Consider the following 14,035-nt stretch of genomic DNA (forward strand, 5'->3'; position numbering starts at 1 on the left):
TTTAGATACTTACGTTCATGCTTCGGTAATAAGTATTGGTTATTCAAAATCAAAGGCCACTTCCAACAAATCCATAATCTCCCCTCAATCACTTATTGAAGAATACTTAATTAATAAAATTTAGCATTTTTTGTAGAAAACAGTCATGGAAAATGTTTGACAAAAAAGCTCCTATGTGTCAGCAATGCCGTGGTGATCAGTTGCTTAATGTGTTATTCAGTATTTAACTTTATGTACTATTTATTCAATACTACACTTTATTATACAGTATAATACATTTTTATACTTTAAGATTTTTTTATTCTCTTAGATTTTCAACAGTCTGCCCAGTGGCTATTAAATATATTTTGTGATTTTCATCATATAACTGACCTGTAGAGATCTTAGACCAATGATGATTCTATCTTATTTTAAATATTATTCTATATGGGCATATTAATCAGGTCCTACGGTGCATACGACTTAGCCTATGCGTTCACAGCTCATATCGCACACATTTAACTGTTTGATAAGCGCCACTTTGGATTATGCTCATTATGCTTTTTAGAGGGATATCGCCCTGATTTATTTTGCTAGAGACGTAATACCGACGTTAAGATGATCGACGATTTATTGAAAATGAACATTGAAGTAGACACATACAATATAAATAAAATATTAAAACAAAAATATGAATAAGTATAATTTATTCTGACATGGTATTTTATCTGATATATTTTTATAAAAGGGGAAAATTGTACCCAAATACCGATAGACACCAGGTTGTTAGGTTGTTTTTACAATGAACTCTTTTCCACACCACCTATGAGGTAATGTTCTAGGCCCGTTTTTTTTTCAATTTGTGGTGGTTTCCCTGTAGGTCTAATCCAACTTTTGTTAGTTTTAAAAGTAAGAAAAATAATGAGATAATATATTGAGGTTTTGGTAAAATATATTTATCTTAGACTTGGTTGGACATTTGGTTGTTGAAGTATTAAGTTTTCCTTTTGGGTTAATTTTTTTGTTGACATATTTATTTTTTTTATATCAGTATCGATATATGATAATTACAGTAATCTTTTAATAGTACCTTAAAACGTTCAACGACACTTTACATTAAAAGGGAACTATTACAAATGATCGTTTCTCTGTTATAATATTGATGAACTGTAGATGATAATACATTCAATACAGAACATTCAAATAATAACGATAAAGCCAAAAAGAAATGTGCCTATTTTATTACAAATTCTAATTCAGCTGAACATCATCTGTGATTTTTTTTTAATTATCCTTTTGATAACAGCCCGGCCCTGTTCATCGTCGTGGTCATAAATTAACCGAAGAGATAAAAGTTATGGCGCAGGTAATCGAATGAGGTGATGGGTTTTTGGTTTTTGAGATGGCGAAAAAAATTCAGAAACTTGTCTGTGATCGTCGTCAAAATTTTCAGCCGGTGACGAATCAATGCTCGCTCTTTCGCACGCACATGCCCGCATGTACGTGAGTGTGCGCGCCCTTGAAGACCACCGAGAAAGTACGCGAAACGTTTCGAATCATTATTTGCGACAGGTGCGTCCGTAGCTGTAACATAACCCCTCAGTCTTCCCGAAAATAATAATAAAACGAGATAAGCTGGCACAGATGGAATACACGGAGATTTTCGAAGCAGGTGGTGCCGCCTTTCGACGACCGTCACCTGGTACCGGTGGCTGGCGGAGGAACAGCTGATGGGTGTGGGGCGTGGTACCGTCAAAGTACCTTTACCTCATCCGGTCCCTTTGTTTGTGGAAGACCTGAAATTTCGTTAAAAGTGTTCTAGATATCGAGTAGGGTCGGTGGGAAACGCATTCATCAACTGCGTGAAGTGGAAGGTGTTTCGTATACAGGTTGAGCCTAAAAGAAAACAAACATTGATAGGGAAGGAACATCTAGAAAATACTTGTTATTTTTGTATTTATTAAAGCAAAGCGTATAAAAATCTGTTTTAAAATAGTTTATTGCATGTATATCTAAAACTGTCGATAGAGTTGAACTTTGTTGCAAATTAAGTTTCTATTTTTTTAATTAACAACACAATGTTATAGCCAGATCTTATTAGTAATATTACTAAGAATTAGAAGTAAAATGGAGCTTCAGTATTTCAAGGAGGCTAATATAAATTCATTTTGGATATTGTTCGAGAGAAACTTCAAAAGAACTCATGGAACACAAATTTTAAATACAAAAGAAATACAAGTCATTATCAAATATATTAATATCAAAGTGTTTAGGTTGCAGAAGGGATAAATTTTACAAGTCTTGCTTTCTGGATTTAGAATGTAATATTCTTCAGTTAAGAACTTTCTGACTTTAATAAAAAATATTAAAATGTTCTACATGTTGGTTATTGGTAAGATATACACTAGAGTTAATCTTAGTTATATTTGAGACATTGTATGTTACGTAATAGTATTAATGTGTTTATTCTACATTGTAATTTCATACTGACTGGGAATGTTGACACAATTAGTTAACGTTAGTCTTCCTCAATTTACTCGATTTTTCTTGTATTTCCTTCTAACAGGTCAATTAAAAAGTCCCCAGCCTACCATAGTAAAATACATTTTTTTGGCAAAATTAGTTTTTTTTTATTCAACATAATTCCCTTCAAGGGTGATACACTGATTATAGCGAGCCTCCAAAGTTTCGATACCATTTTTGTAGTACGATTTGTCCTTTGCTTCAAAATAGGCCTCAGTTTCATCACCTATTCATTCCACGAAAATTTCTTCCCAGCGAGCATTCTTTTGAGATCTGAGAACAGGAAATAGTCGCTGAGGTCCAGATCTGGAGAATACGGTGGATGAGGAAGAAATTCGACGCCCAGTTCATGGACTTTTGCAATCGTTTTCACTGACTTTTGACACGGTGAATTGTCTTGGTAAAGCAGCAGATTCTTTCTCTTCAAATGCGGCCGTTTTTCGGCGATTTTGTCCTTTAAACGGTCCAATGACGCTATGTAATATTCGCTGTTGATGGTCCTTCCTTTTTCAAGGTAGGTAAGGTAGTCAATGAAAATTATTCCATGCGCATCCCAAAATACAGACGCTTTGCTAGCCGACTGTTGCGTTTCACCACGCTTTGGAGCGGGTTCATCGTGTGCAATCCACTCGGATGACTGTCGATTGGACTTTGGAGTGAAATGATGGAGCCATGTTTCATACATTGTCACATATCGACGCAAAAACTCGGGTTTATTACGCTTGACCATCTTCAAACAGTGCACCGAATCATCAACTCGTCGTTGTTTTTGGTCAAAAGGCAACTCGCGCGGCACCTATTTTGCACATCGCTTTCTCATACCCAAATATTCGTGAATGATATGATATACACGTTTAATAGATATCTTTAGAGTATCTGCTATTTCATTCAATTTCAATTTACGGTCGTTCAAAATCATTTTGTGGATTTTTTAAATGTTTCCGTCGGTAACAACCTCTTTTGAGCGTCCACAGCGTTCACCGTCTTCGGTGCTCATTTCACCAGGTCTAAACTTAGCAACCAGTCCTTTGATGATTGATTTTCCTGGGGCAGTGTCCGGAAACGCGGCATCAAGCCAAGTTTTTGCTTCAACTGTTTTTTTTCCCTTCAAAAAGTAATATTTTATCAACACGTGAAATTCCTTTTTATCCATTTTTTTTTCACAATAACAAAAGATGCTTCACTCAAAATGCTATAATTCACAAACTAATGATACGACAGCTGTCAAATGTATACGCGCATCTTTTGAGGGTTAGGGCTAACTAAAAAACATATGGATTTATTTCTAGTAGCGCCATCTATGTGTCATGGCGGAGACTTTTCAGTTGACCTGTTATTCTTCCATTTCCCTTCCTCCTTCTTTTCTTATTTCGTTTTAAATTCCATTCACTTTACAATTCCACTGTGTTCTGAAGTTTAAGTGATATTTTCCACTATTCTGTTGGTGAAATTCTGTTGGTGAAATGTTCCTTTCAAACATTTTTTATATATTCTCCATCTGTATCTAATATAATATTCCTCCGAAAGAAACTGTCTTAATTTTGATTTGTCATCTGAAGAAATTATGGCATTCAAGATACGCCAAAAAATGTTGCAACAAGCTGAATAAATGATATTCAGATGGCGCCATGTTTGGTCAGTACGGTGGGTGCGGCATAAATTCCCATTCGATCTACAATAGTTTATAGTTCACCATTTTGGCAACTTGTAACCGAGCACTGTCATGCAACAGGATAAATTTGCGCCTATTACTCGTTATTCAATATATTCAATTGACATCTGTAGACAACTATAATAAGAGTTTCATTCAGTTTTAGTAACTCCTAATACATTTTACACATCTCACTATGTAATAGCTCACCACAGAACGACATTTTTGGTCATGAATTTGTTTACTTTGTCATCAAAATGGATGGCTCTACTGAACTAACCAAAGCCTGTTTGTGCTTAAGATTATCGTAGTAAATCCACTTTTCATCGCCAACCACAACACGCCAGAGAAAACCGCTTGTTCAGCTTTTGTTTGTCCTGCAATGAAACGGTTTCGAAACAAAACCGGGTCTGCAATGAAATGTTGAATTTTAATTTTTCGGTCAAATGCTAGCTAGCCATTTTTCATCCGTATGGATTTATCTATTGCATGCAAGCATCTAAGCAGTTTCAGCTGGGTTTCACAATTCATTATCTTCGAACTTTTTGTTCCTCCAGGCTATTCTGTATCACTGGCATGTATTCGATATCTGGTCACTGGCATCAAAACCATAACAAACAATGACAATGACAAAGTAACGTCACCATAATATAATTTTTTTTTCGAATTGTACTTGATGTGTGTATGTTTTTTTTTCTGGAAATGTTTCTTCTTTTCTGCTTCCTGTATATTTTTTGTCATATTCATTGATGCTGTTTCTATGCCAATTTCGGTTTGTAATGGTAAGATTGAAGAGATGATTCTGTCTAATTTTTCTCTAAATAGCGGCAGTTAGTTCTATTATTACACAGAGAAGGAGATTTTTCTTTGAATTAATATGATGTTCAATTAGGAACATTTTTAGTTCCCTGGTCTGTTGTTGGAGGTCATTGGCATTCCAGACTCCGATTTTGGGTTTTATTTTTTCAGTCGTTAGGCAAGTTTGGTGACGACGGTGGTAGACTAAGCTACATACACATTTGTTCCATTAGTTTAATCATTATGCTTTCCAATTTAGTGATGTTGCTGCTAGTTTCAGTCGGTTGTGGTGTAGTTACTGGATTTTGAGTTGGGCCATTATCAACCATTTGTGCATATAGTATATCTGGTTGTCTTGGTCTGCTGGGTAGCTAGTTTGTTGATAGGTGTGAATAGTTTTTGTTGACTTTTTTTCAGTTTTTGTAACTACTAATACATTTTACTCATTTCACTATGTAATATCTCACCACAGAGCAACACTTTTGGTCATGAATATTCCACTTTGGCGTCAAAGTGGATGGCTCTCCGGAACTAACTAAAGCCTACTTGTACTAAGATTATCGTAGTAAATCTACTTTTCATCGCCAGATGCAATACGCCAGAGAAAACTGCTTTTCCAGCTTTTGTTTGTCCAGCAATGAAACGATAATGTTGAATTTTAATCTTTCAACCAGGTCCTAGCTATTTTTCATACTTATGATAAATATCCATTGCATCTAGACAGTTTCAGCTGGGTTTTGCAATTCATTATTCATTATTTCTTCTAAGTTGTTTGGTCGTCCAGGCAATTCTGCATCACTGGCATCAAAACCATGACAAGCAATAACAATTGAAAAAATAACAGTAACGCCACCACAAGTTACTAAAAGTATTTGATGGCTTCGGCAGCAGATTCCTTCAAATCATACAGAATCAACATAACAAAAAAATGCAATTTTGAGCGTTCTGTTATTAGAATCTGTATACACTGGATAACTCAATAATACTAAATAGAAAGCTGTCATTTATTGTAGCGAAGTGTTAAAATCCTCGATTTTAACAGTAAATACTTCTTGATGTAATACTTCGAATTTACACTAACTGATTTCGCTGATCAAAATACATGCAATCACCTTTTAATATTGCTTCAATGCCATTTGTAATTTAACAAATATGACATTGTTAATAGTATGAAGTGCTATCGAAACTTTGAAAAACTCTATATTTGTTGGATGATTCGTTTATTGTGGTTAGTTTTTATTAATTAGTTTTATCTATATTCCCATCATTGTGGTTTCAGTAATCAAACAATATTGTTTTATATTTATTCAAATAATTACCAATACTCAGATACATACTAATAAGACTATGGTGGTAAAATTGATTTATTTTTGTAACATATGTCAGTCATCGCTATTAGCAATAGTTGCACAGTAAATTAATTACCCTGCTTGTAATATGAATCGTTTAAGTGACGACCCTTGGTTTGGATATAATGTTTTATCACTGGTATGCGATTATCTGAACGTTGCAGATATCTTAAACGTCTCGAAAGTATGCAGACTATGGCGTGATGTGATTAGGGATAAGTTAAAATTCGAAACGCCAATATTCAGTTGCTGTAAACATCTCGAGGATATTGGTGAACAATACGGCGATGTAATCTGTAAGCTTTGTGTGATAGATACTCATCATCTCTCATTTAAGGTTTGTTTCATAGTTAATGAAGATTTTTCATGAAGTGTGACTAATATTTTTCAGGTTAAAACTAGTACGCTTCTAAATTGCTCGCATAGAATTCAAGTGGTGTGCAAAACGACTCAATATTTTGCGGGACTATATCGATCGCAGTGCCCCTTTCCTATAACCAATGTGATCGTGACTGCTTTTGTTAATATAACTAAATTGTGTATATATAGTGACTCGCCTATTCCGTTACAATTTCCATCACGTTTTACAAATCCGGATAATCTGTTCTATTGGTGCTCATTGAGAAAGTTGAAACAGTTGAAGTCTTTAGAACTAAACTTCTATATAGTAAATAATTTCGGTTTTGAGGTGTTGGTACATCTTCATGAGCTCGAGGTGCTGATTTTGCACTGTTATAGTGGAGACGACGAATCGCTTTTTCATAATCTCTCCTTTCTGCCAAAACTTCGACATTTGACAGTATTAAAAACTTACTGCAATAAAGATTTACAGACTTATTTGCCGAAAATGCATCAACTAGAACAACTTGAATTATTTTTGAAAGCACCGGGAGATTGGAATTTCAAGCAACTGCTCGTATGCGTCAAAAGTATGGACAAAGGAGCATTGCGTAAATTTACGTGGATAGTTAGAGAAGTTTGTTTGATTGAGACATTTTTTGGCGACAATTGCCAAGAATTATTAAACATGGAACATGAAGTAACTCTTGCCAGTATTCGTACTGCTTTGAAACAATTTTTCTTACAAGTTTCAGTGGATATTTGCATTGAATCTGACTATTTTGACCGTCGTAAAAAATATTTCAAGACTTGTGTGAAATGCGATTCTAACTTTAGTGAATTCTAAATTTTACAACGTGTATTTGATTAATATTTTATTACTATATTGATTTAATTGTAAATTATATTGCATTTTACGTAACGTTGAAGTTTTATTATCATATTAGTACCCATTCTATTTGTAAAATAGTTTTAGTCGTAAAAAAGAAAATTTGGATAAAAAACTTTTTTTTCATAACATCTTTATTAGGTACCCTTAGTACAATCTTAATTATAAATTAATTTATTACTAAATTTCATTTGTACTTTCACAAGCAATATTTTTTTTATTATTTAATTAATATATTGTTACTAGTCGTTTCCGTCTAATCTACAATTTGTCTTTATGTTAACTTAAATCCAGGTATATAACTAGGAGGACTCATCGGCCCTATCTCAGTCCCTGGTGAAATAATGTTTATACATGTCATTGCTGTATATTTTAATATATGCACCTCACTACACAACACTACACAAGATCAGATTGGTTTGATTCTTTTGAGTCTCTGTCCTGTTCTGGTGGTAGCCAGTAGTTGTAATATTTCATTATTCGTGTGAGAATGGAGTCTTTCCTCATGCCCCCTTGCAATTCTCTTGATTTTTTGACTGACTGTGGGTATCTGAACGTCTCGATGTAGGTAATCAGTCCTATAGTATTTGGATGCACCCACAATACCTCTCAGGACTTTGTTTTGAAAAATTTGTATTTAATTTATGTTACTCTTTGCAGAACATCCCCATAATTTAACTCCGTATGTCCATATAGGTTTTAGTATTTGCTTATATAATATTTATTAGCAATAATACAATTTGCCAGTAAATTTTCCTATATTTCAATTCCAGTTCTTTTCTTTTCTTCTTTATATGTTCCTTCCAGCGAAGTTTTGCATCGAGATTCATTCCGAGATATTTAGCGTTGTTGCTATATGGAATGATGGTATTATTTAATGTTATGGGTGCTTGTACGGTCTGTTTATAGATGGAATGCACATGTACTGATTTACTTTCATTAATTCTTATTTTCCAAGCTTGTGTCCAATTATTTATATTGTCACTTGCCTGTTGTAATTTTCGTGAGGCTTCTTTACAATTGTCTTATTTTAGTTTTATTCTTTTTAACAGAAGTTTTTCAGTACCTTTGACATTACTGGTAGCAGTGATATAGGTCTATATCGTTTGCTGACTTCCCAGGTTTTGGGATCATTATAATTTCCGCCATCTTTCAAATGTCTGGGACATGTTTTAGTCTAAATGCTGTATTGATCAAGTTGGTTAGTTCTATAATTCCCTTTCTTGGTAGTTTTTGCAGTAATTCTCCTGTTATTAAATCGTAGCCTGGTGATTTCCTGTGGTTAATATCAGTTTTAATAACTTTGGTTAACTCTTTCGGCGTGACTAATTCAATCATCGAATTTTCAGTTTCTATGTCCGGCAAATTATGTTCAATATTAGTTTCGTTTGGTTTGAAAGCTCTTTCTAGATATTCAGCAAATGCTTCAGCTTTTTGGTGATTGTCACGTGCCCAAGACAAGCAAGATGAGTCCGAGAAAATACATCAATATATATTTTATATATCATCAATTATAAAATTACAATAACTTAAGATATACTTTACACTAAAGGTATACACTTTATATAAGTTCGTATGGTTTGGTTCGCTTCAATCTTCTGATATCCTGCGCGCTGTCCAGCAGTTGTTACTTCTACGTTAGTATGATTTAGTAATCTTCTTTCATGTCAAGGCGAAATCTTGGATAACTTCACAAATCCATTTGATGTCCAGGTGATCGGGCAGTTCTTCTTTGGTTACGTAGCGATAGGCAACGGTAATCAGTCGAAAAACCTTGTTTTGACAGCGTTGGATAACTAGGACAATTTATGAATTATAAAGCTCATTTCAGTTTAAAATTTTTTAAAAATTCATTGATTACTAGGATTTAATGTAAACTGATTGGCTACAAACAATCTCTAAATAACGTATCGTAATTATTTAAAATAACACAGTTACGCAACAACAATTTATTAACTAGCAGGAAACACTAAGACCAAAATCTATATTAAAATAAAATTAAACTTAAGCTCGTTTATTGAACATTGTATTTACGTTGTGAATAAGTCATTATTTAAATTGATTTAGCTACTCTGTTGATCTAATTTAAATGCTCAATGTACCTATATTATTTCTATAATTACTATTAGTTGAATGTCAATAAAATAAAATAAAAAGAATATTTTACTTACTATTTCTGTCAGTTTTATGAATTCACCCGTACGTCAAAAAAAATCCAGGTCAAATTACCCCATACAGTCTTTGTCGTGTAGAAGATGTTTTGTCCTTCTCTCAGTCACTCCTGTTATAAATTTCTACCTAATAAATTATGTATCGGGATTTCAGAACTCATAAGATCTGACTGACTCAGGAGCTAAGTCTATCGTCAACGTCATATGTTTGTTAGCTGGGGTTAGGATAGTTTAAGAGATGTGTTCAATCTTGACGGAAATATCAATCAACAAGGTGCGATTATGTCTTGCGAACTCGCGGATCTATACCAAAATATCGCAATCGACGAATAGCAACAACAACGGTCAACTTAACCATAGCCCATATATTCCAGATTTATGTCCGGATAAACTCATAGAGTTTCCCTTTTACCAACTGGAGTTTACATAAATTGAAAGTTCAGAACCATACCAAAAAGCATTCGGTTTTTTCCAGTTTGGCAGACGTGACAGTTACAGCTCTTCATGGCGGTATTTTGACTTCTTGTCACTTGTAATTTTAAGCAAAATTGAAGTAGATTTGAACGATAGATTAATTGAATGTTATGATATTATACTACGACTTTCAATAAACTCATTTTTTTAACTGTATATATATTTATTTCCATTTTTCAAATTATCAAAATTATTTTTTATTCGAAGGAGTGCACTTCCGAGGTGGTTCCTTTTGAACCAAGTTAGGATATTGAGGGGCAGGCGGGGGAAATCAAAGGAAAACCTCACATTTCAAAAGCACATACAATGTTTTCACATTTTTTTAATCTAAAATAAACAGATATTTGTGTATAATGTTATTGCTAAACTAATGTGATGAAAAATCGGAAGTAGTTCAGCGTAAAATTCATTCAGTTTGCTTTTTAAACACCAGCCATATCATATGAGAAGTCGTAGAAACTGGTAGGAAACTGTTTCTATGGTCTAATAGTTAGAACGTTAAATTCACACGCGGAGGTCACGGGTTCGATTACCAACAAAGCAACAAGTTTCTTTTTTCTATTTTAGTTGCAACATTTGTCAAATCACTTCATCAAAATGTGATAACATGATACTCCGATATTATACTAGTTACGAGTATCAACGCAGCATCACATTGAACCCAATGTCGGTTTTTAAATTCTTCTTGCATAATTGAATCCTCTATTATATCGAAAAGCAATAGAGAGGCTACATTTTCTTGGAAAACACCAATTTCAAAAGGAATTAACAATTCATTTTGCACTCACACACAGCTGATGGCACCATTGTAAGACGACTCAAAAAGTTTAATAACTTTTAAAGAGATATGTTCAGCTTCCAAAGCTGCTCATAGTGTGGATCATTGTATACACTCGAAAGCAAAGCTAAAATCAATAAAAGCGTTTTCCACATCTAATAAGCCCTTCCATCGGTTGGCGTTCCCAGCTTGTTTTCTCATGATTTCATTCTTCAAGATAGGAACAATTATTGTTTTCTTCCATGCTGACGGTATTCTTTCCCAAACTCGTTATCGGTTCCTGGAAATTAAGTTTCTGGAATATCTTCCTGGATTCAAATGAATTATTGGACGAGTTGCTAAACCCTGTGGTGGGTCAAGAACTGCATGAAGAGCTTATACATATGCACGAAAAATCGTAGTATCGGTTTAATTACTATTTTCTGATATATCCATGATGAGTCCCAATAATGTTCGTCAACCTACTGTTTGGCTTCATCAGTATATTCCTTAACCAAAAATAATTTGACGTGATTGTTTATATAGTCAGTAGTATTCAAAATAACAGTGAACTCACATCATCAAGAAGTGTAATATATTGCCTATCGCAATTTATAATTTCGTTTTAAAATCAGAAAATATTTTTCAATTAAACAATAAACAAATTAAACAAATTGACAAAAGCAATATGGATTCATCCAAATGAATCAAGATCACCTTTATGTTGACTCTATCAGTGATAAACTTAATGAAATGTATAAAAACAGTGAGTAATGTTTTCAATATACATATAATTTGATGCAATTATTTAAGAAGAAACAGTCTGGAAAGTATTAATAGAAAACTTAGAGATATGCAGCACTTTAGGGAATATAGAACATCTTTTCATGCATTGTTGAGAAACATGATATTTAAATGGTGTTAAGATAACGTATGAAGAGGTCTATTGGAGCACCCAGACATTGCAGCTATAATGTTACTGTTTTTAAAAGACTATAATAAAATGAAGGAACACCTGTTATTTCAATTTGTGTATTTAGATAAGACATAAATGTTTACAAATGGAACATTGGCCCGCTCAAGGTAAGATATTATCAAAAATTGTAAAATGTTAACAAAAGCTGATGAAAAAAGGTAAATATTGAAATAACATAAGTAATACTCATGGAAAAGAACAAAAAAAGTTGATCGCCAAAAGCTGTACGAGGAAAAAGAAATACTTATTACTACTATGTATTAGGGAGAATGTTTTGGTTAAATCTAGTTTTGTCAAGATGGATGTACACAGATAGTAAAAGAAGATACTAAAGAGAAATACAATGATATCAAAATGCCTCGACAAGGAAACACTGCAACAAAGGAAACAAGAGCTAAACGTAATGGGTTAATATGCTCTCTAATGGAAGTAAAATATATAACTTGGATATAATAGCTGGTTGGTTAGATGGATTAGGCCTCAAGTTGATATCATTACATAAAAATGATTCTAGAACTCTACCTCATAGGTTTTATGGAAAAGAGATCAATGTAAACGTAGTAAAACCCACCTGTAATCTTCAAACAAAAAATCTACAAACTATAGTTAACTGTACTTTAAGTCTTTCGATACTATATACATTAGATGTACTGTAATGTTAAAATAAATTATATTTGATTATCGTTCTTGTTTTATTATTTTATTTATATTATAATTTTGATATATGACAAAATCAAAATGAATCAAACCCAAAACTTGAAACATTGTGAAATTTCATAAATACGTCATAAATTTAGATGACGTGAGTTCACTGTTTTATTAAACCGGTCATATATTAATGTTGTTTATAAATTATGTTCTATCATTCAACGTTGTTTTTCATTGTTTTAAAATATCAATCATTAAAACCAAATTAATCATAACAAGTCAATTGAAACGTCCTTGGCCTAACACATAGATGGCGCTACCAGAAATAAATCAGTATATTTTTTAGTTAGCCCTAACCCTCAAAAGATGCTGTATAAATTTGACAACTGTCGGATCATTAGTTTGTGAATTATAGCATTTTGAATGAAGCAATTCTTGTTATTGTGAAAAAAATGGATAAAGGAATTTCGCGTGTTGTAAAATATTGCCTTTTGAAGGGAAAAATACAATTGAAGAAAAAACTTGACTTGATGCCAAGTTTCCGGACACTGTCCCAGGAAAATTAGCTATCAAGGATTGGTATGTCAGGTTTAGACGTGGTGAAATGAGCACCTAAGACGGTGAACGCAGTGGACGCCCAAAAGAGGTTGTTACCAACGAAAACACATTACCACAAAGTGATTTTGAATGACCGTAAATTGAAATTTAATGAACTAGGCACACTCTAAATCATATCATTCACGAATATTTGGGTATGAGAAAGCTCTGTACAAAATGGGTGCCGCGTGAGCTAAATTTTGGCCAAAAACAACGACGAGTTGATAATTCGGAGATGTGTTTGAAGATGATCAAGCGTAATAGACCCGAGTTTTGACGTCGATATGCGACAAGAATGAAATATGGCTCCATAGTTTCACTCCGAAGTCCAATCGACAGTCATCTGAGTGGAATGCACACGGTGAACCCGCTCCAAAGCGTGGGAGAACGCAACAGTCGGCTGGCAAGTTTATGGCGTCTATATTTTGGGATGCGCATGGAATAACTTTCATTGACTACATTGAAAAAGGAAGGACCATTAATAGCGACTATTTATAGCGTCATTGGACCGTTTGAAGGACGAAATCGCCGAAAACGTTCACATTTGAAGAAAAAGAAAGTGCTGCTTCACCAAGACAATGTACCGTGTCACAAGTCAATGAAAACGACGGCAAACATCCATGAATTGGGCTTCGAATTGCTTCCTCATCCACCGTTCTCCAGATCTGGCCCACAGCGGCTATTTTCTGTTCTCAGATCTCAAAAGAATGCTCGCTGGAAAGAAATTTTCGTCGAATGAAGAGGTGATCGCCGAAACTGCGGCTTATTTTGAAGTAAAGGACAAATCGTACTACAAAAATTGTATCGAAAAGTTGGAGGGTCGCTATAATCAGGTCACCCTTGAAGGGAATTACGATGAATAAAAAAAAACTAATATTGTAAAA

At 33.8% G+C, this 14,035-nt stretch overlaps 1 protein-coding gene across 1 annotated transcript; it reads left to right on the top strand.

Annotated features, from left to right (window-relative positions):
- Positions 1-6,349: 6,349 nt before the first annotated feature.
- On the top strand, positions 6,350-7,568 carry LOC143193769 (uncharacterized). The gene is made up of 2 exons (XM_076400138.1): positions 6,350-6,637; positions 6,692-7,568. Exons 1-2 carry the CDS (start codon positions 6,389-6,391, stop codon positions 7,484-7,486), a joined length of 1,044 nt encoding a protein of 347 aa, XP_076256253.1. The 5' UTR covers positions 6,350-6,388; the 3' UTR covers positions 7,487-7,568.
- Positions 7,569-14,035: the final 6,467 nt, after the last annotated feature.

Source organism: Rhynchophorus ferrugineus, unplaced genomic scaffold, assembly GCF_030347505.1.
Source record: "Rhynchophorus ferrugineus isolate W39M unplaced genomic scaffold, kcgeb_rfMv2 rfM1, whole genome shotgun sequence".
Taxonomy (NCBI): domain Eukaryota; kingdom Metazoa; phylum Arthropoda; class Insecta; order Coleoptera; family Curculionidae; genus Rhynchophorus; species Rhynchophorus ferrugineus.

What these genes read in the sequence shown, in the direction of transcription:
- LOC143193769 (XM_076400138.1), top strand. Translation starts at nt 6,389, where the DNA reads ATGAATCGTTTAAGTGACGACCCTTGGTTTGGATATAATGTTTTATCA. An exon ending in CTCATCATCTCTCATTTAAG is followed by an intron (nt 6,638 to 6,691) that starts GTTTGTTTCATA and finishes AATATTTTTCAG; the next exon opens with GTTAAAACTAGTACGCTTCT.